Below are 25,009 nucleotides of genomic sequence, written 5' to 3' on the forward strand. Positions count from 1 at the left end.
CGAACTAAAGCCAGAAAAAGCGCGTTTCTTGAGGTGATTTAATACTTTAAAGAATCATCTTTTCTTGTGGTGGGGGATGATGATCAGGATTTTGCCCCGGGTGCAGGAAAGGTTAAAGCTGCCACTGCATGTGCCTTCTTGACTTATGATATGACGAAAGAAAGAAAGGCCTTAGGCAAAATAGGCCTCGCCTCACTTGCTCATAGTTAGAATTTTCTGTCTCTCTTCTTCCGTCTTGCGAGCAACTTAAAAGAGTTGATTTTTAAGTTTTTGATGACCTCATTTCTTTGTTTGTGATTTATAATTCTCTGATATTTCCAGAAATACTGGCAACAAAATACTAAGAAATATTACATTATAGCCTGTTTTATTACTATAATATACACTATTATTTTATAAGTACATCCTGTATTAAATATAACCACCTGCGACAGAAAGGTGGCATGGGTAGTTTTCATAAATTTGGCTTGTTTTGTGCAGCCATCTGTGATTTTTAGTGATTGCTTTTGAATTGTGCTTTTTATTGCTCTATTGGAAGACCCTTTTGGCAGACCCAATTACTTATTGAGGCAGTTCCAGTTTTGGCAAACCAATTAGCCGTGTCTTATTTTATTTCCAAAGATGCAAATATCAACAACATTACTCCCCAAAAAGAAATCCATTGCCACAATATTGGCACTCTCAAGCCATTCATCGTGAAGCCACCTATTCACGTTTCTGTTCACCAAATCTGCTGCTCCACGTAGACCGTTTAACGTATCACCGATTATGTCTACAGTGGTAGGGGTAAGCTGTGACATCGCCGACCAAGCATAGTTGAATAAACCTGAAAATTTCAATGGTACAATTTTACTAATAATACGCATTTAGGTAAGTATTGAATAACAGCTATTCCATAGTAGTGTACTCTGCGATTTTGAAAAAACTCAAGTCCCAGTCTTTATGTAAATGCCATGATTATAGAGAACATATGTAGGATATGTTAAAAGATGGCTATGACCATGGTTCTTCAAAAACTTTCTTATTAGTTATTTTTTTTTAGTTTTTACTACTATAATTGTTAGTTCCTACTACTATTTTTGTTTTTTGTTAGTTTTGTTTTTTTTAGTTAATTTCATCGTATTCAGCGTATCAGAGAACCCTATAGCAAAAATTTTAAGCTCCTATCTACAAAAATGTGGAATTTCGCATTTTTTGCCAGAAGACAAATCACGGGTGCGTGTTTATTTGTTTTTTTCTTTTCCCCAGGGGTCATCGTATCGATCAAGTGGTCCTAGAATGTCGTAAAAGGGCTCATTCTAACGGAAATGAAAAGTTCTAGTGCCCTATTTAAGTGACCAAAAAAATTGGAGGGCACCTAGGCCCCCTCCCACGCTCATTCTTTTCCCAAAGTCAAGGGATCAAAATTTTTAGATATCCATTTTGTTCCGTAGATTCGAAAACCATAATAACTATGTCTTTGGGAATGACTTACTCCCCCACAATCCCTGGGGGAGGGGATGCAAGTTACAAACTTTGACCAGTGTTTACATATAGTAATGGTTATTGGGAAGTGTACAGACGTTTCAGGGGGATTTTTTTTGGTTTGGGAGTGGGGTTGAGGTGAGGGGGCTATGTGGGAGGATCTTCCTTGGACGAATATGTCATGGGGGAAGAAAAATTCAATGAAAAGGGCGCAGGGTTTTCTAGCATTACTATGAAAAAAACAATGAAAAAATAAACATGAAAACGTTTTTTCAATTGAAAGTAAGGAGTAGCATTGAAACTTAAAACGAACAGAGATTATTACGCATATGAGGGATTCTGAAAATACTTTAGCATAAAGAGCAAGGTATTTAGGAGGAGATAAACACCTCGCTCTTTATGCTAAAGTATTTTTAGTAATTTCAGCTATTTATTCTACGGCCTTTCTGATTCAGGGGTCATTCTTAAAGAATTGGGACAAAACTTACGATTTAGTGTAAACAGCGAGGTATTAACGAGGGTAAAAACCGCCTCGTATACATAATAAAAATATAAGAATATAAAAGTTTGTTACGTAAGTTAATTCTTAAGTTGCGTATATTTTTTACTAATAAAAACGTTCGTTAAAAATTAAAAGTTCTAGTTGCCTTTTTAAGTAGCCGAAAAATTGGAGGGCAACTAGGTCTCCTTCCCCACCCCTTATTTCTCAAAATTGTCTGATCAAAACTAAGAGAAAGCCATTTAGCCAAAAAAAAGAATTAATATACAAAGTTCATTTTAATAATTTATGTGTGGAGAGCCAAAATCAAACATGCATTAATTCAAAAACGTTCAGAAATTAAATGTAAAAAACTAGTTTTTTTAACTGAAAGTAAGGAGCAACATTCCGGCATAAGAGGGAAAGGATTACAAATTATTAAATCATACCTGTGCGGACGCAAAATCACAGTAAATGTCGGTGGAAAAATGACTAATTTAAAAAGTCTTATTGATATTGGTGTCCCCCAAGGCTCAGTATTAGGTTCACTTTTATTTTTGATTTATATTAATGATCTTCCACAAGGTTTGCATTAGAATTTTAGCCATGCAATTCTATTTGCAGATGATACAGCTACAACAGTTAAAGCTAGGGATTCATTGACATTGATCGAAAATCTGACTATAAGTGTTACCTCAGTAAATCGATGGTTTGTTTCCAATAATCCTATACCAAATTTTACAAAAACTAATTTTATGGTTTTTTGGTTGTTCAAAACATGTCACTTGAGAGATTTCTTGTCAGTAGCTTCAGGTTGGTGACCAAAAAATTTGTAGGGTCCAATCATATCGTTATTTAGGAGTTTTTCTTGATCCCCTTTTGTCATTTCATAATCATATTGAGTATTTAAGATTAAAACTTGCTCAAAATATTGGGTCGATGTATCGTGTGAAGAATGTCTTTCCTTTTACCATTTTAAAAATAATTTACCACTCTCTAATTACTTCTTATTTGAATTAGTGCTCAGTTATATATCTTAATACATTTTGGAAGCATATAAAGCCCTTACAGGTACTACAAAATAGGGCAATAAGAATACTTGGAAATTTCTTACATCGACCTTCAAAACTTGAAAATGTTTCGGAAACTAAGACATTATTCCTCTTCTTAAATTTGCTAGATTTAAACGATATACGGAGTATTAAATACTTCTATATGGCATTTTCAAATCCAAAATTCTAAAAATTACTTCTATGACAAATCTCTGTTAATTTTACTTCCTCGTTCGGATTGTCGGAGATCTGGGACGTACCGAATTCTTTTTGTAAGTTCTGAAAGGTCAAGATTTTCGATTAGGTACCAAATACCCTTCATTGCTAACAATTATAAGCTGAATGATAAAGTTCTGTTTGATCTATCCCAAAATCTCAACTAAATTTGAAAAAGCAAATATTAAAGATTGTTTGCTAAATTTTTGATTATTCACCATTGATGATGGAAAATTAAATTATTCGATCTTCTTATTTGTATGTTTTGTTTTTCTGTCCCTGTGTCTGGGATGGCCTCCCACGCCCCTCCTGCCCGATATTTATTTATTTACTTATCCTTGTTACTTCTCTTTTATAAGTTTTTTCTATTTTGTTTGTCTTTTGCCGTGTTAAATTTTGGAATCATTATTACGATGAGATGTTGATGTTTTTTTCTATATTTTTGCGCTGTCCCAGCCTTACGAGCTCTACTCTCTGTTGGGGCATAATACTGTTTTTGTATTTTGTAAGTTGAATAAAGAAAAAGTTCAAGTTGATTATGAAGTAATGGTATCTTGTCTAAATGTCTGAAGATATAAATTTCCTGACATTTAAAAAATTACAGAATAGCAAAAGTAAAACAAAATTTAAACTTAAAATCCGGCTGTCAGATTGACCCTCTTTCTTTTGATAGTCCAATTTAACTGAACAAAATAAAAATGAAAAATATGAACATGTTCATATAAAATTGGTTTATCACAAGAAATCTTGTCAGATAGTTCGTGATAATTTATATCTTGATAGTTCGCGATAATATTGGCCCGAGAGTGACTCGGGCCAATATTCACCAAAACTAAACACAGAATTTTGATGGCAATTAACGCATCGACAAAATTGGTTTTTCATGATGTTTTTAAATAGATAAAATTCATTAAGTTTATTGTTACCCACCAAAACTTATGAATCTGAGAAAAACTTGCCTGATTTTCGTGAAAATAGGGAAACATCCCCATAAAGAAAGTGATCTTGGTGAAAATTCCGTTTTTAAATTCGTCATATCAGAGAACCCTACTGTAAAGGTTTCTAGCTCCAATCTATAAAATTTGGAAAGGAGTATTTTTGTTTCTTAGAACAGAGATTGTGGATGCATATTTATTTGTCTTTGTTTTTTTCTAAGGGTGATTGTATGAAACTGAAGGCCGTAGAAAATTGGGAGAGAGCTCATTTAGACCTAAATTAAAAATTCCTTGTTAAGTGACCGTGAATATTGTGCCACCGGAAAGTGCTATTTTATGCCATTTTGTAGTGCCAAACTATGACTTAGTTTTAAAAAGGACCAATTAGCAATCAACTAAAAAATTTTCAGAAGCTAATCAATTTAAAAGTTGCATAAACTATATTTCATCCTTCCCAGTTCAGAGGAAGTGATGCTTCATGGTGGAAGTACGGGATTTTACTAAGTTGATTTACTTTATTCTTTTGTGAAATTACGTCTGGTGAAGTGTAATTGCGTATCAGCTATCATGAAGGGGGAGGGAGGGTGAGTGATTGTGATTGTGTGGAGCAAATGCTACAAAGAACTTAGTTTCATGCATTTAAAATCGTATATTTCTCTTTTTCTATTTATTTGAAATATTGCAACGTATTTAAACACATGTATATAATGTATTTATCGATCAGAGAATCCTATTGCAGAGGTTGTGATGGCTTCAGTCACGTAGAAGATCAAAAGTCACACAGAGTTGCAGTCCATGAACAACAATACCCCTCTTCTTCCATCCAAAATTTTGCAGTAGAAAAATTAAAAAGGGCTCGTTGAACGAAATACTATTTATCGTGAATTTTTGATGTGTATTCAAGTTTTTTTCCAAAATTTAAATTATAATCCATCATTTTAATTCCTAAGCAGAAAAACTCAAGAAGTAAGTCAATACTAATCAATTTACTTATTAGTAAGATGGTACCAGTCAATTATTGATATATAAATTTAACAACAAATAAACAGGGTTTCATGGGCCAATATCCCGGATTATATCTTGGTTAGGCCTGGGCATGATTTTGAAAACAATCGGAAATTAAATAAAAAAAAATTAGTTTTTTTAACAGAAAGTGTACAGTCTTATAGTCTTAGAATTTAATTCTGAGAGAGGGCTAGGGGAATTCCAATTGTAATTTTTTTCCTTCCTCTGCTCAAAATCAATAGTATAACTTATAAATGCAATTTGACCACAAGACTATTTACCCTCAACATCTCTGGCCATGACTATATGTTTTGTTTTCTAAGCATGTTCCAAAAGAGGCTTGGGGAATGCCACCTGTAATTTTTTGGCTTCCATTACCCAGAATTACTACTATAACTGCTGAAGGCAATTTGTCGTTGAGACCTGGTATTTGCTTGTAACTTCAATTTGTCACTGAGACCTGGCCTTTCCCTCAACGTCTCCGACCAAGACTATATGTTTTGTTTTCTAAGCGCGTTCCAAACAATGTATGATAGAAACCCATAGAGTATAAAATTGAAAGTCAAAAGGGATCTTCTGTCAAAACGGAGAGTTTAAAATTTGACAATGTGGAAGATGGTTGGAATAATTTTAGAAAAAAAAATTTATGAGGTTGCTGATGGTATCTTAGGGAAGTAAGTTAAGACTGCAGCTAGGAGTATTAGTGAAAAAGCTTTATGTTTAAAAGAGAGGAGAAGGAGTTCGTACAAGAATTATCTGAGCGATAGATCATATGAAAACAAAATAAATGTAAAGAAGGTGGAGAAAGCATTAAAATATGAACTAAGAAGGTGTGAAGTGGAGGCCATGGATAAAATTGCCAAGGATCTTGAAGATAGAGCTAGACGGTATAATAGTAAAATAGTGTACTTGCATGTTAATAAATCGAGAGGGAGTAGTCGATCTGATAAGGAGAGAGTTAAAGAGAGATGGGTGGAACATTTCGAGAATGTGGTAAACTGAGATACAGTTGCAGGAAAAGATATAGAGGAAAATGAAAAAGATTGTAATACCTTGGATGGTAAGGAAGATTTGTTTTGTCTGGAATAACTGGCGGCAGTACTAAACGGAATAAAAAATAACTAGGCTCCAGGTGCTGATAGTGCGGTAAATGACTTTCTTAAATACGGTGGCTCTGAGGCTATAAATAAGTTTCTGAAGATGGTGAATATGATTTTTGAAAAAGTGGAAGTACCTAATGATTTTACTTAAACCTTAATTAAACCACTGTATAAGAAAGTTGATAAGAGTGAGTGTCGTAATTATCGAGGCATTAGTATGGTTTCTATAGATAGCAAATTTCTTAGTAATATTATACTTTTTAGACTGAGGGATGACATGGACAAAGTTTAAGAGAAGAACACTGCAGTTTTAGAAAAGGTACAGGATTGTGTCGATCAAATTTTCACTCTTAGGTTAATAATTGAGAAGTGCCTTAGTTGTCAAACTCTTTTGGTCCTCAGTTATATAGTCTATGAACAAGTGCTCGATTATGTATATAGAAGAGCCTTAGCAAAGGTATTATCTTTGTATGGTATACCAGACAAATATATTGAAGTGGTTAGTGTTATGAACGAGAATAACACTGCTTCGGTTAAGGTAGGAAGTGAGGTTAGCTGCTGGTTTTGTACTAAATTAGGATTTCAGCAGGGTTGTGTTCTATCCCCGTTTATGTGGATCATTTTAATGCACTTTGTCTTAAGGAGCACAGGAAAGGCAAGGGGGGACCACGGAACCAAATGGGGAGGAAATACTCTCCTGGACTTAGATTATACTGATGATTTAACAATCCTAGGTGAAAGTGTGAGCAAAATGAATGAACTTTTAGAGCCTTTCCGAGTTCAGGGTGCTAGAACAGGTTTAAAAAAATTAATGGTAAAAAGACAAAGTCACCAAGGCTATTGAATATTAAAAGGTGATGCTGGGTAACGAAAAGATTGATCAGGTGAGCAACTTAACTTACCTTGGTAGCATTATTAGTAAAAACGGTGGGAGCAATGAAGATGTTAAAAGTAAAATAGCCAAGGCCTTGGTTGTTTTTTTCAAAGTTAAAAAAAAAAAAAATTTGAAGAATAGAAAGATAAGTCTGCAAACCAAGATTGGAATATTGTAAGGTACAGTGATGACAGTGGTCAAAGATGGCTCTGAAACATGGGCACTCCGAAAAGCTGATGAAGATTTACTAGATGTTTTTCAGAGAAATTGCCTATGGATTGTTCTGGGTACCCGGCCGACTGACCGTATTTCAAACTGTAGGCTGTAGGAAAAATGTGGGTCAATCCCACTTTCTATGGCTATAACGAAAGAAAGGTTGGAATGGTGAGGGCGCCTTCTGCGGATGAAGGATGACAGATTGCCGAAGTTTGTCCTTCTCGGTGAACTGTCTAGGTCTAAACGGAAGGCAGGTTGTCCTCGTCTGGGATGGGAGGATTTCATAAAGAAAGATTTAAAGGAAATGGCAACTTTCTGGGAGGGTGTAAAGAGGGAGGCTTTGAACAGATTGGAATGGAGAAGAAGTGTGCGCAGCTTTATTGGCCTTGGGGGCTTGGTATTGTGGTGAGTTGTTAGTAGTAGTATACTTTAGTATACAGCCTCAGAATCTAATTCTGAAAGAAGGCTAGGGTAATGTCACCTGCAATTTTTTGCTCCTATTAGCCGAACTTGCTACAATAACTTGTAAATTCAGTTTGTCTCCGGGACCTGGTATTTGCCCTTTACATCTCCGACCATTACTGTATGTTTTATTTTCTAAGCGTGTTCCAAATGAGGCTCGATGTTAATTACGTAAAAAACTATCACGCAAATCTTGATGGTAACAATTTTTTTTTTTAATTTAATACAATTTGTTACAGAAAATACTTGAATTATGGCTAATGTTCCCAGATTGCAAATGCTGTCCTTAGTGCATAACAATATTTATTCAAAAGGAAATTTGTTCTACCCCCAAGGTTTCAGTCTTCGGATGGTGATTTTCTTTGCGTTCAATTTTCCAAATTCTGCAAATCGGTTTGTAATCTTGATGGCGAAGAAAAAAGAAGAAACATTTGGAATATAAATGGTAGAGCTGAATTTGACCCGATATCAAATTGAATAAAGGATAGTGCTAATTACCTTGAGACGATTGCTCCATTACTGCATCAAGAAATATTTTCAGGTCATCGACCTGATTTGTATTTCCCCATTTATGGTTTACAGCCTCCCAAAGCATTGAATCATCTCCAAGATAATCATTATTATAAGTAACTATGACACCACCTTTATCGGCCATCCTCTGTTCATCCCTGTATAACCATAAATCGTTAAACGTCGCTTCCCAAGTTAAATTTCTAGGAAGCATGTATCCATTGAATTCTTCTTTAAGAAATGCTTTGAGCTCTTCATTAGCCTCAGGGTATTTGTCTGTATTTATTGTTATTCCATGAATGTCAAATATGACAATATCCTTGGAAATGTCAAGAAAATCTTTGACTTGTTGTATGTCAAGCTTCACTGGCCGATATGTGATTGGTCCATGATGCGTCCAAAATAGTTCGGTTGTATTTGCTGAAAAAAAAAAAATTACATCCAACATACGCAGGAAAAAAAGATTCTTCTAACTGGAAATTTTCAAGAGATAATAATTAAATTTTCTAAGTATGTTGATGTTCAGGTATTTCCCTCTTTAAGGCTAATAACCATAACTCCAGATTGTTCCCGATCTTCTTTAGTGGTTATGTCCTTATTAGATATTTACCTATCCTGACCCTATTGAGACGTTTATTTTACACTTTGACATGTTCATCTTTCTGCAAAAAAATATACTGATGAAGTTTTTACTTTTTTGAGAGCTATCAACATAATTTTATTTGTCCTTCCCTCTGGGGCTGCTCGCATCTGCAGAGGCTGCTTGCAGACATTATTGGTCTGACAGTAAATGTTGTTCTGAGGCAAAGTGGATCATAGGGCTGCTCATTGCAGAATAAATGGTTGAATGCCCCTTTTATGTATTTTATTTAAAAAAAAAGGCCCCTAAATCTCAGAATGTGTACTTGAATAAGTCCTATTTAGAGTTTCGGCGATCATTCACTCTTTATGAGGGCACAATGAAAAAAAAGTTTAATGATGAGACACATGCTGCGTATGCCATGTGAAGCTACATAATTTTGCAGGCTTATGTCAGGTTTTATTTATTTATAATGTTGCCAATGGTAGATTCAGTGAAAATGTTAAAAGTAGAACAGACAAGATCCAGATTTTTCTTCGCATTTAAATAAATTTTGGAAGGGTAGAAAGATAAGTCTTCGAAGCAGGATCAGAATATTGATAGCTACAGAGTGGGTACAATGAAGCATGTTCTGAAAAGTGGGTGTTTCGGAAAACACAGGAGGATTTGCCAAATACTCTCTAGCTGAATTGCCTAAAGATTGTTTTGCGTACCAGTCTGACTGACCGTATATAAAACAACAAACTGTACAAAAAATGTGTTTCTCTCCGACTTTCTCATGCTGTAATGAGTGAAGATTTGAGATAGCTAAGTTTCGTGGGTAAAGGATGACACATTGCCAAAGATCACCCCTTTCGGCCATCCATCTATGGCCAATTGGAAAACATGGAGGTCTCCAAATGGAGCGGAAGGAAGTCATAAGAAAGGATTTTAAGGTGACTGGAACTTCTCTGGAAGAAGTGAAGAGGAAATTGGGATGGAGGAAGATCGTGTACAACTTTGTTGGCCCCAAGGGGCTTTTTGCTACAGTGAGTCGCTAGTACTAGTAGAGTAGAATTGCATTATTAAAAATTGGTTTTAATGAGGATTCAATGCACCTTAACATGGAGGAAGTTGGAATATGAGGTCTCCTGTTGGCAAAGTAAAAATTACGCATGTGCACAAAGAATGCAAAAACCACAGTAGGACTGCACTGATAACACAAAAAAAACGATTTAGAAAAATGCATGACAGAAAACTTTTCCTGGTAAGAGGATCATTCCCATTGCATGCCTTCCCTAAAATATACCACAGAGCCACCCTTATTCTAATCAGTTGTGCCAATAGCTCAGTTCAATAAGAACATGTTGAGAAAATTGTAGTCTGAGTTCAGAGTTTGCCTGTTTTTCTATATCTTATAAAGAAAAGTTTAATGATTATTGCGCAGTGAGCAAAGATTGTTCAGTTTTACTTGGGTCTTAAACCAAATTATCTATATGCTTTTTTGTTAACACGTGTTTTCTAGGTGTTGACAGTGTCGACTGTACTGAAAACAATAAATTTTGTAGTCTATTTTGAAGACTGATATTATTGGCAACACTTATAGACGATATAGACGATATATATTATAGACGATATATTGGCAACATTTATAGACTTATAGACACTTATATTACGATGTAGACCGTCTGTTTGGTGTTTAAATAGGCCTTTTGCTACTACTGATTCTGGTTTCTCCTACTTTTGTTCCTATTAATACTTACGCAGGTGCTGAATTCGTATATCTAGGTAACGAATCCCAAAGTATAGCTGATTGAAAATGTTTTCTTCTTGAGTTGTTGCATATTTGGTTGTGATTTGCAAAGCAGAGTCAATGAAGCTGTATGCTCCAGAGTCATGCGTCCCAGGAATTAGAATGTCTCTGATTTTCTGCGGTCCAATAATCGAAGAGCTTTTTGACATCCAAGATGGGTTTACCTGCAAATAAGATAGACATAGAAGCCTCCTTATTCATCATGAACCCTACCCCTTGCCTATACACCCTAAAGTTCCTGCGAGAGTAAATGAGTTCTATATAACCTATTTTCATATTCCTTACCCCCTGGGATATTATCTTCTAAGGCTCCTAGCAAGTCCAGCTCCCTCCTCAACATCCCTCTCTTCACGCTAAAGTTTTTATAAACTTAAAAAAAAATATTTTCATTCTAATTATACGGCCTTTGTGTTTTAGGAATAGTTCTTAAAGGATTGAGGCAAAAGGTTAAACTTTACCACAAAGAACGGGATACAGAGGAGGGTGTATCCTTCCTCAAATGCGGAATAATTCCTGCTCGTTTTACGTTTTAATATTGCTCCTTACTTTCAGCAGAAAAAACTTGTTTTTTTATATTTAAATTCTGATCGATTTTCAAATAATCCCTGGAAAATTGCCCCCTTCGTGGAAAATCCCCCCATGAAAAATTCCTCTATAGATAGCTCCTCCCACGTAAAATTCTTCCACCGGGAAATTACCCCCCGAAAAATTTCATCCTCAATGCGAGTTCCTCCCAGAAAATTTCGTGCTTACGATTCCGCCTCAAAAATACTCTTTGGCAAACTTTCATTGGTAGAAAGATTTGTTTTTATGTAATTTCTGATCCCTTTTTAAGGTCAAGGAAGATTCTTCCCAGTGTGGAACATATTTCCCGGAAATCTTTCTGCCCCAAATGCAAAGTTTCTCCCGCATAAAATTGATCCATGGACAGTTTCTCTCGGTAATTATTCCCCCTATGGAGAATTTCTCCTGTGGGAAATCTCCCCAAGTAAAAATCCCCCAAAGAATACTAACTGCTGAAAATTTTCCCCGGACTATTCCCTCAAAGCATCTCTGCATATAAAATGGGAGACACATAAAAAAAAATTTGTAAACAAATTCTGGCAAATTCTCCCCGTGTACAATTTCGCCTGGAAAGTTCACCCCCGGAAATTTCCATCCCAATGGTAAATTCTCCTCGTAGAAAATCTATCCCCAGAAAATCCCCCCTTAAAAATATAGGTATACTTCCTCATAATAAATACTGTATTTAAATAATGAGCAATTTTCATAACTTGTGGCTCTTCCTTCGGTGGTTCTACAACAACTAGAATATAGTCATTGTACCTTTCAACTATATTGAAGAAAACAGCTATCTCGAAGTTTATATCACGCGACTTTTGGAAAAAAAAGAGTGTGGTAGGAGGGCTAGTTTCCCTCCTTTCTCCTTTCTGAGAGACTTAAAAAGGGAACTAGAACTTTCGATCTTAGGACCGATAGCGATATCCTAGGACCATTGCTTCGATATAAAAAAAAGGAAGTAAACATGCATCCATTATCTTTCTTTTGGCAAAAAATGTCACATTTTTGCAGATAGGAGCTTGGAACTTCTACAGTAGGTTTCTCTGATACGCTGAATCCGACGTTGTGATTTTCATTAAGAATCTTGTACTTTTAAGGAGTTTTTCACCCTTTTTTGAAAATCCGGCAAGTTTTCTCTGGCTCATAGCATCTGATGGATAACACTGAGTGTAATGACTATCATGTATTGAGAATTAGCACAATAAGCCAATTCCTTTTACATAGCTATTGATATCAGTATTCTGTTTCTTAGAGTGTCGATTACTATTGAGCCAAGTCGCTCCTTATTTACAGTTCCTTATCACCGACTCTTTGACAGTGACGATATGCAATATCTATATATGTAGAAAAAAGTTGTAAGTTTGTGCGTTTCTCCGTGTTTTGTGTTTGTCCGCATATGTGTGTTTGTTTGCCCGCATATGACGTCATTATAAGTATATAAGAAGGTGATTAAAAGAGAAATTTCAGTATAAATCTTACAATGACAGAAGAAACAGCCGAGGAAGCTGCTCAAAGAGTTAATTCAAAGAGAAATTTTAGTATAAATCCTACAATGACAGAAGAAACAGCTGAGGAAGCTGCTCAAAGAGTTAATGCCAAAAGGCTTGCGGCTAATAGAGAAAGTAAGAAAAGAAAACGTGCCGAGGAATCACAAGAACAGCGTGAAAACAGGCTTGCGTCTCAAAGAGAAATTACCAAAAGAAATCGTGCCGAGGAATCACAAGAACAACGTAAAAACAGGCTAGCGGCTAAAAAAAAAGAAATTACCAAAAAAGATCGTGCCGAGGAATCACAAGAAAAACGCGAAAACAGGCTCGCGGCTCAAAGAGAAATTACCAAAAGAAAGCGTGCCGAGGAAGCTGCTCAAAGAGTTAATTCAAAGAGAAATTTTAGTATAAATCCTACAATGGCAGAAGAAACAGCCGAGGAAGCTGCTCAAAGAGTTAATGCCAAAAGCTTTCGTCTTTTGAGCATTTGAGAACTGTAAACGGTGCTATACATGACACTTACCGTAGTCCATGCCAAGATCTGAATTTATTGGAGAATGGCCAACACTGAGATAACTGCATCAATGACGCGTGCGAAACGTCAACTCCAAGTCAAATTCGTGCTTTGTTTGGAATCATACTAACAACTTGCTCTCCTTCAGCTCCTACAGAGTTATGGGAAAATATAAATCGAAAAGTGGCCGAGGATATACTCCATCGAAAACGGTTAGAAACGTAAGATATGACTTTTGATTTTACATCAGAAATTTATAACTACACTTTAGTTATTATTGAAGATTTGTGCTTATGTATGGCAAACAAACCTCTTCAGAATTTTGGAATGCCTTCACCTAATCGTAACGCTGCTGTTTGGACATGTGTAGAATTGGATGGTGAACAAAGTTACAGCACGAGTGATCTATTGTCATATGTACAAAATAATATTTCTAAGTTAACGTCTGAGCAAAAGGGCATTTATGATAAGATAATGCATTGTGTCGATAACAACGTTGGAGAAATCTTCTTTTTGGATGCGCCAGGAGATACTGGTAAAATGTCTGTGATAAAATTGATTCTGGCATCAATTCGATCAAAAATTGACAGCGTTGGCAATTGCGTCGTCCAGAGTAGCCGCATTGCGAGGAAATTCGAAACCCTTTGGCAGCACATTAATATTGCTTGCTGGAGATTTCATGCAAACATTACCTATAATACCTAGATCAACCCCTGCAGACGAAATGGATGCTTGCCTGAAAAATTCTAATTTATGGGCACATGTAAAGGCATTTAATTAACTAGAAATATGCGTGTCCGATTGCAAAATGATGACTACGGTCAAACATTTTTAGATCAATTGCTGGCAACTGGAAATGGAAATCTCCCTGTAGACTCAATTTCAGGACGTATACAGCTGCCTGCTGAATTCTGTAGTTTAGTGACGTCCAAAAATGAATTCGTTGAAAAGGTATTTCCGAGTTTTCTAGCCAATTATAGAAATCATAAATGGCTAAGGGAACGAGCGATTCTAGCAGCCAAGAAAAAAGATGTCCACGAAATAAACATTATTATTTTGACCAAGATTCGAGACCAGGCAGTCCTTTACAGGTCAGTCGACACAGTTCTGGAACCAAATGAAGCGGTTTATTATCCATCTGAATTTTTAAATTCCCTGGATCTCCCAGGGTTTCCGCCACACGTGCTACAACTAAAAATAGGCGTACCAATAATACTGTTACGAAATGTCAACCCACCAAGGCTTTGCAATGGCACGCGACTTGCCGTAAAAAAAAAAAAAACAAATGGAAAACGTAATAGAGGCAACAATTTTGACAGGGCCTTTTGAGGGTGAGGCTGTTCTTATTCCTCGCATTCCCATGATTCCAACGGATCTGCCTTTTCAATTTAAAAGATTGCAATTCCCAATTCGATTAGCATTTGCAATCATTTGAAAAATGCGGTATAGATCTAATACAGATTGTTTTTCCCATGGACAATTGTATGTTGCATGTTCGAGGGTTGGTAAACCTGACAATCTATTTATATGCACAGACAATGGGCCAGCGAAGAATGTTGTATATTCGCAAGTTTTACGTAGTTAATTTGTATTGTACATGTATATCTATCTATCTATCTATCTATATAAAAATAAGTTGTATGTATGCATGTTTGTTTCTTTGTAAAAATAGCGTTTGCATATGACGTCATTATAAGTATATAAGGCTTTGTATATGCACAGATAATGGGACAGCGAAGAATGTTGTATGTTCGCAAATTTTACGTAGTTAAAAATATATATATATCTTTCATATTCACAGGTGGGACACAGGGACACAACTACAATGGCGCATGACGACTTATGCGCGCGGGGGGCTTGGGCTTATTTCTATTTTGGTTATCATCAGTGTTTCCACATGTCTCGTTTAAAATTGCGCCTTCATAAAAGTGAAAATGCACCGAACATTTTTGTAGTGAATACTAGCCTATGCGGGTCTAATAGCAGCCTCATTTAGTATGAGGTTCTCATAGTAAATTCTAAGGAATTAATAAGGCTCCTTAATGTTCAGTAGTTGAAAAAGAGGTAAGTTGAAAAACTTACCTTTATGCAATCGGTAGCCATAATGACATTGTTTCTAACATATGCAACCCAAAAATCTTTGCAAATACTGTTGGAATCATTATTCACTCGTTCATATCTTGGGAAGCTAATATTAGTCCTTATCCAATCTTTAATAAGGAGTCCTGGAGTTATTTCAAGAACAGGATTGTCTAGACTGCAAGATTCTGGGTAATAAGGTAATAAAAATATCTTATCGTCATCTTCAGTCTGCCCATGGCTCCAATTTATTTCTATTTTTCTTTCCCAGATGACATTATTTTCTTGTCTATCAGCTAAAGGGCTGATAGACAGAAAAATTGTAATGTCCGTGTGGTCAATGGCATGTTGGCATTCTAAAACAGAAAAAAAACAAGCATATTGATTCAGTTCACAAAGATATTTTAATGCTTAAATCTAACTTGCTAAACAGACTTTGAAAAATGAAATATGTTAATTCAAAGCAACCAATTATGTATTTGACCTTTATCAGTTTATTTACGACCTGACATCACACCCCAGAGAAATAGCTTTTCAAAAGATACTTGTGTTGTATTATCATAGGCAGCGCAATAGCGCTGCCTAGATAAAGAGTGATGTGGGCACAATGTGTTATATATTTATTATTAATATTTTTTTTGTTTAGACCAGGGCACTTCGTATCGAAAGAGTTTTCGTAGAAACTTTGAAATGGGCTCAATCAAATGGAGATGTGATAAGGCTGGGTTCTAATTTTTTGCAAAAGATACAATTAAGCAGCCAATTAATACCTGCAAAGTTGTGTTAAAAGTTGAGATACCAGAAAAGAGAAGAGGATTGTATCCAGCGTCATCGTTTTGTCTGAAATTTTGAGCTGCTATGTGGACTCGACGAGTGAAATGAAGATTTGCCATTGGTTGTAATATTTGGCCCACCGGAGAGTTCCTTCTCAACGTACCCCCTTACAATAGTGGCCTCGCGCCTGAATGAATGCACCCCAATACTAATTTTTTGGACAAAAAAAGGAAACGTTGAAGTCCAAACCAAATTATCTGGCCATTAGTGCAAGCTTGCCGATATCTCTGGGTTCTTTTGGTGCTTTCAAATGTTCCTGACAATAATAATAGGTACACCTCTACAATAAGCGTGGTTTTGTCAAGAAACCAGGCTCTGTTGACAATGTGAAACAAATTATGAGTTGCCAAAATTGACTGTTAGTCTACGTGGTTGATTAAGATTCTGTAGCTGCAAGAGTGGCTGCAATACCTAGCAGTATCAGAATTTTGGCTGTATCAGTATCAGTAATCAGTATCATGGCTAATCAAGTGTTAACACCCATTCCTAATGGACATTAGGAATAGGACATTCCTAATGGCTAATCATGCCAAATTATGAGTTGCCAAAATTGACTGTTAGTCTACGTGGTTGATTAAGATTCTGTAGCTGCAAGAGTGGCTGCAATACCTAGCAGTATCAGAATTTTGGCTGTATCAGTATCATGGCTATCAGTATTTGGCTAATCAAGTATCAGTATCAGAATTATAAGAATCGATCACACAGGTATTATTAAAAAGGACATTGATTTTCATGTTTCTTAAATATACGTGCTTGTTGAAAGTGTAATTTCTGTGACAAGTGTTGGAAATTCAAGAGTTATGCAGCTGAAGTTTAAGACAAAGGATGACCTTGATTATGTGCTGAAGTTTGAAGTGTAGATTAAATATCGTTTATTTCGTGTCACTTTACCGATCGAAAAAACGAGCAATATCTCAATTGTCAAGGATTTGGAAATTTCGGCTGGGAATATTTAAGCCTGACCAAGTGTAGTAGATGCACGGGCAATCATAACAATAAGGACGAAGCGTGCCAAGAAATCTATGGAAAAATCCACAGGATTAAAAGCTTGATTTGTGCAGAAATGAAAAAGTTCCTTCCTGCTCAAAGCCAAAAAAATGATATGACAGATCCATGATGTTAAAAATTTACATGTCAGTATTTTGTGAGAAAATATATTGTCCCCGTGAAAAACTAGAGACTATTGAAAATCTGTATAGTAGTTTTAATGTTTTTTGTCATGCTGAGCACCTTTTAAGTGAAAATATTTTTTGCTGCTATGGGAGGCGTTCGTCTCTTCCTAGATTGCAGTACTACTGCAACCACGAAAATATCATTTCGAAAACAATTTTAAGGGACTTTGAAAAAAAAAGCCTTAATAAGAGCAAAGAACGAAAAGTAGAAAAATAATGGTATTACTTTCGTCAATTAAGTTTGACCATAAGAAAAATATGACGAAATTAATGAACATGGTGGATAACGTCGTATCAATGCAATTTCTATTTTACATGAAATGTAAGCAAAAATATTTAGAATACAGTCTTAAAATACTGTTTCACAATAAACCACAGATGCAAAAAGATATAAAACACATAGAAAGGCCTATTGAATATAATACATTGTAACAAAGGGTTTAATTATTCTTTTATGGATTCCCTTGGGTGTTAATATTATGCTTCCCCGAAATGTATTTTTAGTAAGAGCATAGTTCGAAGTATCAAGTGATATGAATCAAAGTACTATGAGAGATTCAGTTTCTCAGGTCATTGAAGAATCTCCAAATTCAGTTGGTGCTTTGCAAAAGTCACAGTGGGGACGGGATGTAGGTAGCCTTGAAGAGCTTCAGGTAACCTCCAATAATTTCAGCAGCAACTTTTCTAGTGATTCCAATGAATTCAGCACAAAACATGAAGGTAGTCTCAATGCATACATTCTTCAAAGCAATAAAACTCAATTCTTGATGCATCGTGAAGAGCGAAAAGATGAAGTTAACAAGTCGGAAGATAATAGCTACTACAGTGATTCTAGTGGTTATGATATTAACAGGTTAAAAGTTGATAGCTATTGTGGCTCTATGGGTGATGGTATTAATAGGTCAAAAAATTATAGCTACTTTGACTGTAGTGACGAATGTCAGTATATTGATAAAAGCTATTTTTCTTATGACACCTCTAGAGAAAAATTTTATAACAATAATTTCTGTCTCTCTACTAGTGACGAAAATCTGTGTGAGGCAACTAATGATATACAACTGTCTAAGGACAGTGACCAAGATACGCACATAAAGAAACATCACTTCACCGTAAGCAGCACATCTGATGTGACTAATTTTGACATAACTTTGAAACACGATGTAGCTAGTATACAAGCAAGAATTACAAAGGGAGAAGAGCTTCTGCGCAAGCTTGGATGGCAGGGTGACGGTCTGGGTAAGTATGGACAAGGTATTAAAGTCCTGATAAAAACTATGCCTGGTCATGGTCAGAGTGGTTTGGATATTGAAAATCTGTGTGAGGCAACCAATAATATGCAACTGTCTAAGGACGGTGACCAAGATAGGCACATAAAGAAACATCGCTTCACCGTAAGCAGCACATCCGATGTGACTAATTCTGACATAATTTCAAAACACGATGTAACTAGTGTAAAAGAGTCTAAAGGAGGGAAGGAAAAGAATACAAGTGAAAATGAAAATCCGGGAGAAAGGACAAGAATTACAAATGGAGAAGAGCTTCTGCGTAAGCTTGGATGGCAGGGTGGGTTCCTGGGAAAGTATGGACAAGGTATTAAAGTCCCCATCAAAACTTTGCCCGCTCATGGTCGGAGTGGTTTGGGGTTCAATTTTTCTCCAAAACTTTCCTGAGAGGTGCAAAAATTCAAAAAAGACGTTTGCAAATATTTGAATGATTTAATATTTGCTGGTTCAGCTAAAACTATGAATTGTTATGATTTTTCTTCTCAAGAAAGAATAGCTGTTTGTATTGTCACTAGACAGTTGTTATTATATACCGAGTTCATTGTTCCAGAAAACAAAACGGCTTAAAGTGAGTCGAACAATCAAAATTTGGATCCTAAGTCCTTCGGTGACGTTGTGGATTTTCTGAAAACATTTTTGTGTAACAGCATTTCAGTTGAATATTTTCCAATGCCCTGCTAGCAACCGAGAAAAAAAGAAAATAAAAAAGAGGACACATCCGTACTACCCATGGAAAACAGTGGTTTTCCTTCTTGTTAAAGCCAGGGAACAATTGTAAGTTTCTCGAACAGCCATGGAGACTAATGGTGGACTTTTTTTTTGTTCCCCCTCAATTTTTAAAGGCTTCAGGCAGGACCGTTAGAGACTGACATTACGTTTAGATAAACAGAAGGGTTAAAACCATTAAGAGTGACGGGCTGAATCTCTTGCAAACAATTTTCAAAGTGATTCAGAAGACTATAATTTACGAAAGTAGATTCAATTTTTATAGGAGCTTTCCCAGTACTTCGGACTGAATGTTCTTCGTGATGTAGTAATTTTTCCATGACGAAATTTATTTGTTTTTTAAATCTAGAAAGTCATTTTTGCAATCATAATTTTTTAGCCAGCCTACTTTATGCAGAACATATTGTATACGTCATCTAGAGCATATTGATTCCACGTCACATTTACATAATTTTTTCTAAGTTCTTGTGGTTCTTTTTTGGGCTGACGTTTCAAGACGGAGGTCCAAAAGTAGAATGTGTCTCGCAAATGTTTCACAAATATAGTTTTACTTCCAATGATGTTGGTGTTTTACGATTGTGAAATAACCAGCTATGAAGCAAGGCCAGAGTTGTAATTATTATGACCAAAGTATATCAAGGCCTATCACATGTAATCCTCCAAACTGCCCTCCAATTACTACCGTCGAAGAATGATAAAAATATCCATGAAAGATTTGTACAGACTAAGATCAACTATTTAATTCTTCAAACAATAGGGAAAAAGCGTCCCCATTCCGGAACCATTGGATCTGTAATTTCTAAATTTTGAATCGCTTCAGCAAGCTATTAACTGATAATTAGGATATTTATCTGACAATTATGCCAGGGACGAAACGATATTTATCACAAATTTAAACTGCCCACAATGATCAGTTAAGTAGATCAAAATAATTTGAAGACAACTTTTAACTGTATTCACCTATCACAATTTTAATTAACTAGAGCTTACAATGCTTTAAGTGTAAGAGTAAAAACATTTACAAGTTTACAGACATTTACAAGTCCATTAAAAAAATATATATAAAGTCATTTTAACCCTAGAAGTCAATATTAGCAACATCATATCATATACGATATTATTAACCGTAATTTTAAAACTTTATCAAATAATTCAAAAACTTCCAATATCCGAAACGATTCATTGTTGTAATTTGGTTAATTGTGACCTAATACGTTAACACAGAATTAAATAACCAAATTGTTCTTAAGAAATTGGTTAGCGAGAAAAAACGGTTGGTGTACAACAGGCTCTATTAAATATTAGTACGGTAGGCAGAAAAAAAAGGCGCATTAGAAATTAGTTGGCAAAAAAAGGAAATAGGGAAGGAAAAAAAATAAAAGGTAATTCATCTGAAAAAATGTTATGATTGAAATTTGTTAGCAAGAAAACACTTGGCGAAGGAAAACTTTATATTTTATTAAAAACGGCTAGTTAAAATCAATATACAAGAAAAAAACATATATTTTATTAGAATAGCGCAAAAAAGAACATAATTTCCCTATTGCTTGATAAAGTTGAAGCAGTCACTATTGCCTGAACAGAGGGCTTAAACTACCTTTTACTTTTTTGGGAATGTGGTGTATTTTGATCCTTATGTAAATCTTCATATGCTTAGATAATGCTAATTTCTGAGAAATTACTCTAGTACGTATGTTACATTTATATTTATATGGTTTTCTCTAGTATGGACTCTCTTGTATGTAGTTAAATTTGAATTTTGAGAAAACCCTTTGTTGCATATCTTATATTTGAACGGATTTTATCCTACATGCACCTTCATTTGTAAATCCTTCCTCCCGAGTCTTTGATTTAAATTGTTTCACATATGCTATTTTGATTGTTGCACATCTGTTAATGGTCTAAACACTTTTGCCTCTTTCTTATCAATCTAGTTGGGGAAAAATAGCCTCGTTTGAAATATTTTGAACTTAGGTATTAAGTGGTTCTATTGCATTTAAATTGAATACTGCTAGTTTATTCATATTGTTGACTGTGTTATATATGGAAGAAGAGGAATAGGCAAGTGTTCATCGAGGAAAACAACGGGTTTTATTATAGCTCTGTCTTGTTAAATTTTAATTATGGATTGACTCAAACTGTAATACGTATGGACTGAAACTGTCAATCAAGTCAATCCTTTTTCGTACAGGAGATGTTCCTTGGCCTAGGAGCTTACATGTATACTTTCAAGCTGTTCAAAGTAAAATTACTTTACGGCTCTTTTTTGGGGAGAAAATATGTTGTTTTTCTTCTTGTTTCCTGTGCATGGGGATCTTCTTGATGAAATAACTTAAGGTAAGGGGTGCCAATTGGAAGAGAGCGATTCCTCCTAGATTTAAGAAATTTCCCCTTGTATTCTTGGGAATTGATGTCCCTGCATAATTCTAGTTTTTTTCCGATCATAAAAATTTATTTTGTACTTTTTGGACTCTAATTTTTCGGAAAACCGAAAATTCTTATGTTAAAAAAAAACAAGATCCCCTTGACCCTGGGACTTCTAGCTATAAGACTCAAAACTAGTCACGAACAAAAGTATTTTTGGTCCATTGCTAGGAAATTTAGCTCTATCCCTTCAGCAAAATAGGTGATCTTTTTAGCCTGGAGAGAAAAGCTCCTGGAATTTTCGAACAAATCAAATCCGCAAGATTAAAATTGGCCCCATTTTCCCTCTATAAAACCTATTTGTAAACAATTAAGAATTCGCATGACATATGAAACGTGCCCCAAAGGCTGTAGCTGCTATATTGTCCCTGGAAGCATATCTATTAGACTTCTTAAACATCTTGAAAAAAGGGTTATCACAAAATTTAGAACTGATGTCATGGAGATTACGGGAGGTGGTTAGTAAAAAGGGCATGACAGGAGGACTGTTTTTCCTCCAATCACTTTCAACCAATAGAAATTGAACTATAACCTTCAAATTTTCAATCGAACAAGACTCCTATTGGGTTCTTACGTCCATCTTCCTTCTTCTACACGAAGTGGCCGGGAAAAAGAATAAACCGTAAAATAAAACACTGAAGGTTCATTTCTCTTAGCATAAAAAAGGTAAAGGATACGGCATTAGACTTTACAGTCCCTACCGGCGGTGCTGATCTCCGTTTCTTGGCCCTTCAGCCAGGAAGTGCAATTGGGAGTTGGGGGCTAACCATCCTGTGTTTTCGCACACCCTCCCTGTTTACCTTCCCCAGATTTCTCCAGGTACCCATTTAGAGCTGGATCGACTCTGGCTAAGCTTAAAGAGTCACGCCATTGACCCCCGTCCCAAACTGAATAATTGGGTACACTGAGATTTGAGCCCGCGTCCTCTCAGACAAAGGATCCTGAATCCAGCGCACCAATCCACTCGGCCAGGACGACTCTCTTAGCATACATTTAGAAAAATGGCAAAAGTATGGTATAAGTCTTGTATTTTTGCTTCTTATTTTTCAAGCTTTATCCCTGGTAAGCAGCAGAGGGGTTTAGTTTCTGGCTATTGATCTCGAAGATAATTTCAGTGAGTGTTTCCTTCTGTTGATCCATATATTCTTGTGCAATTCTTTTTGGGGTACCCTTGTTATCTTTAAGGCCTATAGAAAAAAGAAAAGGTAAAAATTGAAGTATTACTGAATTTGACACTACCTAAAGGGACCATTTTCTACCGATTTCGTGAGCTTTGTAACAAAATGGGGTTACAACCATGCTTATTTCTTAGTTTCCCTCTCGTCTTATGTGAAAATTCTATTTCAATTGGGAATGAATCCATTCGAGAATTAATGGGCCTTTTCATTTGGTTGAACAGATGTCTATTTTTAGCTCACAGACAACTTCTATATTTTAGGGCAAGAGTTTGAGCCTCAAGACTTGACCTCAATCACATTACTCACCCTTCCACCCACTCCCAGGCAGGTTTGCTTGATCTGAACTAATAAAAAGTGCTTACCCAAAGAATGTGAATTGACAATATTATTTTGGTGGCGAATAGGTTTGGCTCTGACAACAACAAATAGCAGGATGGCAACTTTAAAATGTATTTTATTCATAGTTTAGGTGGGACTGCCTCAATAATTTCTGATGAACCAAAAAGATAACAAATTCTTACAAAACAACTTGGCAAATAGTCAAAGTTCTTCTGAGATAAGAATCTTTAAGTACCTTTTCTAGTGATTAATTTGTACAAACAAGGGCTTTGAGCGGGACCATAGTTTGTTTGGCGCAGGGGGTTTTTACTTCTATCTCCTTACCTATAAAACCCCTCCTAACAAGTGTGAAGCCAAACTGTAAGAGATAACACATTCGCACGGGATTCCCATTAATGGATAATTCTTCTGGGTTTTTATCGTCTGTTTTGATGGGCTTTTTTGAACTGAAAAACCTCGTCCTATCTAATTTATTTATTATAGGGACCCCGTAATAGCCTAATATGATTATATAATGAGTCGGAGGTAATAAGCTTGAGACTGTCTGTACAGGATTTTGACTCTTGTTGATAGAAAAGGACCGCAAAGTGCTGAAAACCATGTTGTGACCAAGATGGGCCCAGGATTGCAAAAAGCCTCCAATTATAATGGAGGTCCCAGAGACTTCTTGCTGTCCATTTTTAAGCCAGCTTAAGTGCTTCGGTATAAACTTGAGAAGATATGTTGGTAACCCGTCCTGTACTGGTATCTGGAATCATTGCTTTTCCTGAGTCCAAAATAATTTCAATGATTTAAAGAACATGACAATGGGAACTTGGAATGTTTCGACGTAGAAGAAGGACTATCGTATCGATATTTGGACAGACGAATTTAGATGGTTTGAACTGGACTTATTAGGAGCTTCAGAAACTCTTATCCCATGGGTAGGAAGCATGAAATTAGACGATATAGAATGTGCTTATCCAGGCAGGAAGGATGGAGTACAAAGGCAGGGAGTTGGGCTCACGGTGAATAAGGAAGCTGCTAAGTCTTGTTTAGGCTGGGGAGGTATCAATAACAGAATACTAATTGCTCATTTTATGACTAAAAAGTTCGGGGTATCTGTTATAGTAGTATATGCCTCTGTTGAACCGACTGACTGAGATACTAGTGACTCAGATGAATTTTACTTATAGTTACAGGAGCAAATAGACAGGGTACCGGGTAGAAATATGGTGTTTTTACTAGGAGATTTTAACGCACAGGCTGGTAAAATAGGATAGATGGTGTCCAAGCCTATGTAAATTTGGCGTAGGAAAAGAAAAAAGTAATGATAATAGACTTTTGTAATTTTGTAGGTATAACAAGCTAGTTATATACGGTTAACCAATACGGTGTTCGGTCATAAAATGACTTTTAAGTTGACATGGTATTCACGTGATTGTAAGACAGCAAACCTGTTTGATTATGTTATTGTAAACCGAAGACTATCAGAATAAATAATAGATACTAGGGTATATAGGAATTCTGCTATTGATACTGAAAGTAATGATCACCATCTAGTAGTATCCAGGGTTAATTTAAAGCTGAAACACTAAACATGTGAGTTTAAATTTTGACAATGTGGAAAGATTGATGGAACAATTTTAAAAAAATAATTTGTGAAGTTGCTAATGGTGTCTTAGAGAAAAAAGTTGAGACTGCATCTAAGAATAGTAGTGAAAAAGCTATATGTTTAATAAAGAGTAG

At 35.7% G+C, this 25,009-nt stretch overlaps 2 protein-coding genes across 5 annotated transcripts in view; both read right to left on the bottom strand.

Moving 5' to 3' along the window:
* The window catches only part of LOC136029500 (enolase-phosphatase E1-like), a 539,221-nt gene that overhangs the window by 357,256 nt on the left and 156,956 nt on the right, over positions 1–25,009 (bottom strand). The window lies entirely within an intron of this gene.
* On the bottom strand, positions 568–23,428 carry LOC136029494 (PI-PLC X domain-containing protein 1-like). The gene is made up of 5 exons (XM_065707930.1): positions 23,305–23,428; positions 15,329–15,681; positions 10,635–10,848; positions 8,301–8,732; positions 568–826 (listed from the first exon to the last, which is right to left on the bottom strand). The coding sequence occupies exons 1-5, from the start codon at positions 23,402–23,404 to the stop codon at positions 594–596; spliced, it is 1,332 nt and encodes a 443-aa protein (XP_065564002.1). The 5' UTR covers positions 23,405–23,428; the 3' UTR covers positions 568–593.

This window comes from Artemia franciscana, chromosome 7, assembly GCF_032884065.1.
Source record: "Artemia franciscana chromosome 7, ASM3288406v1, whole genome shotgun sequence".
Classification (NCBI taxonomy): Eukaryota; Metazoa; Arthropoda; class Branchiopoda; order Anostraca; family Artemiidae; genus Artemia; species Artemia franciscana.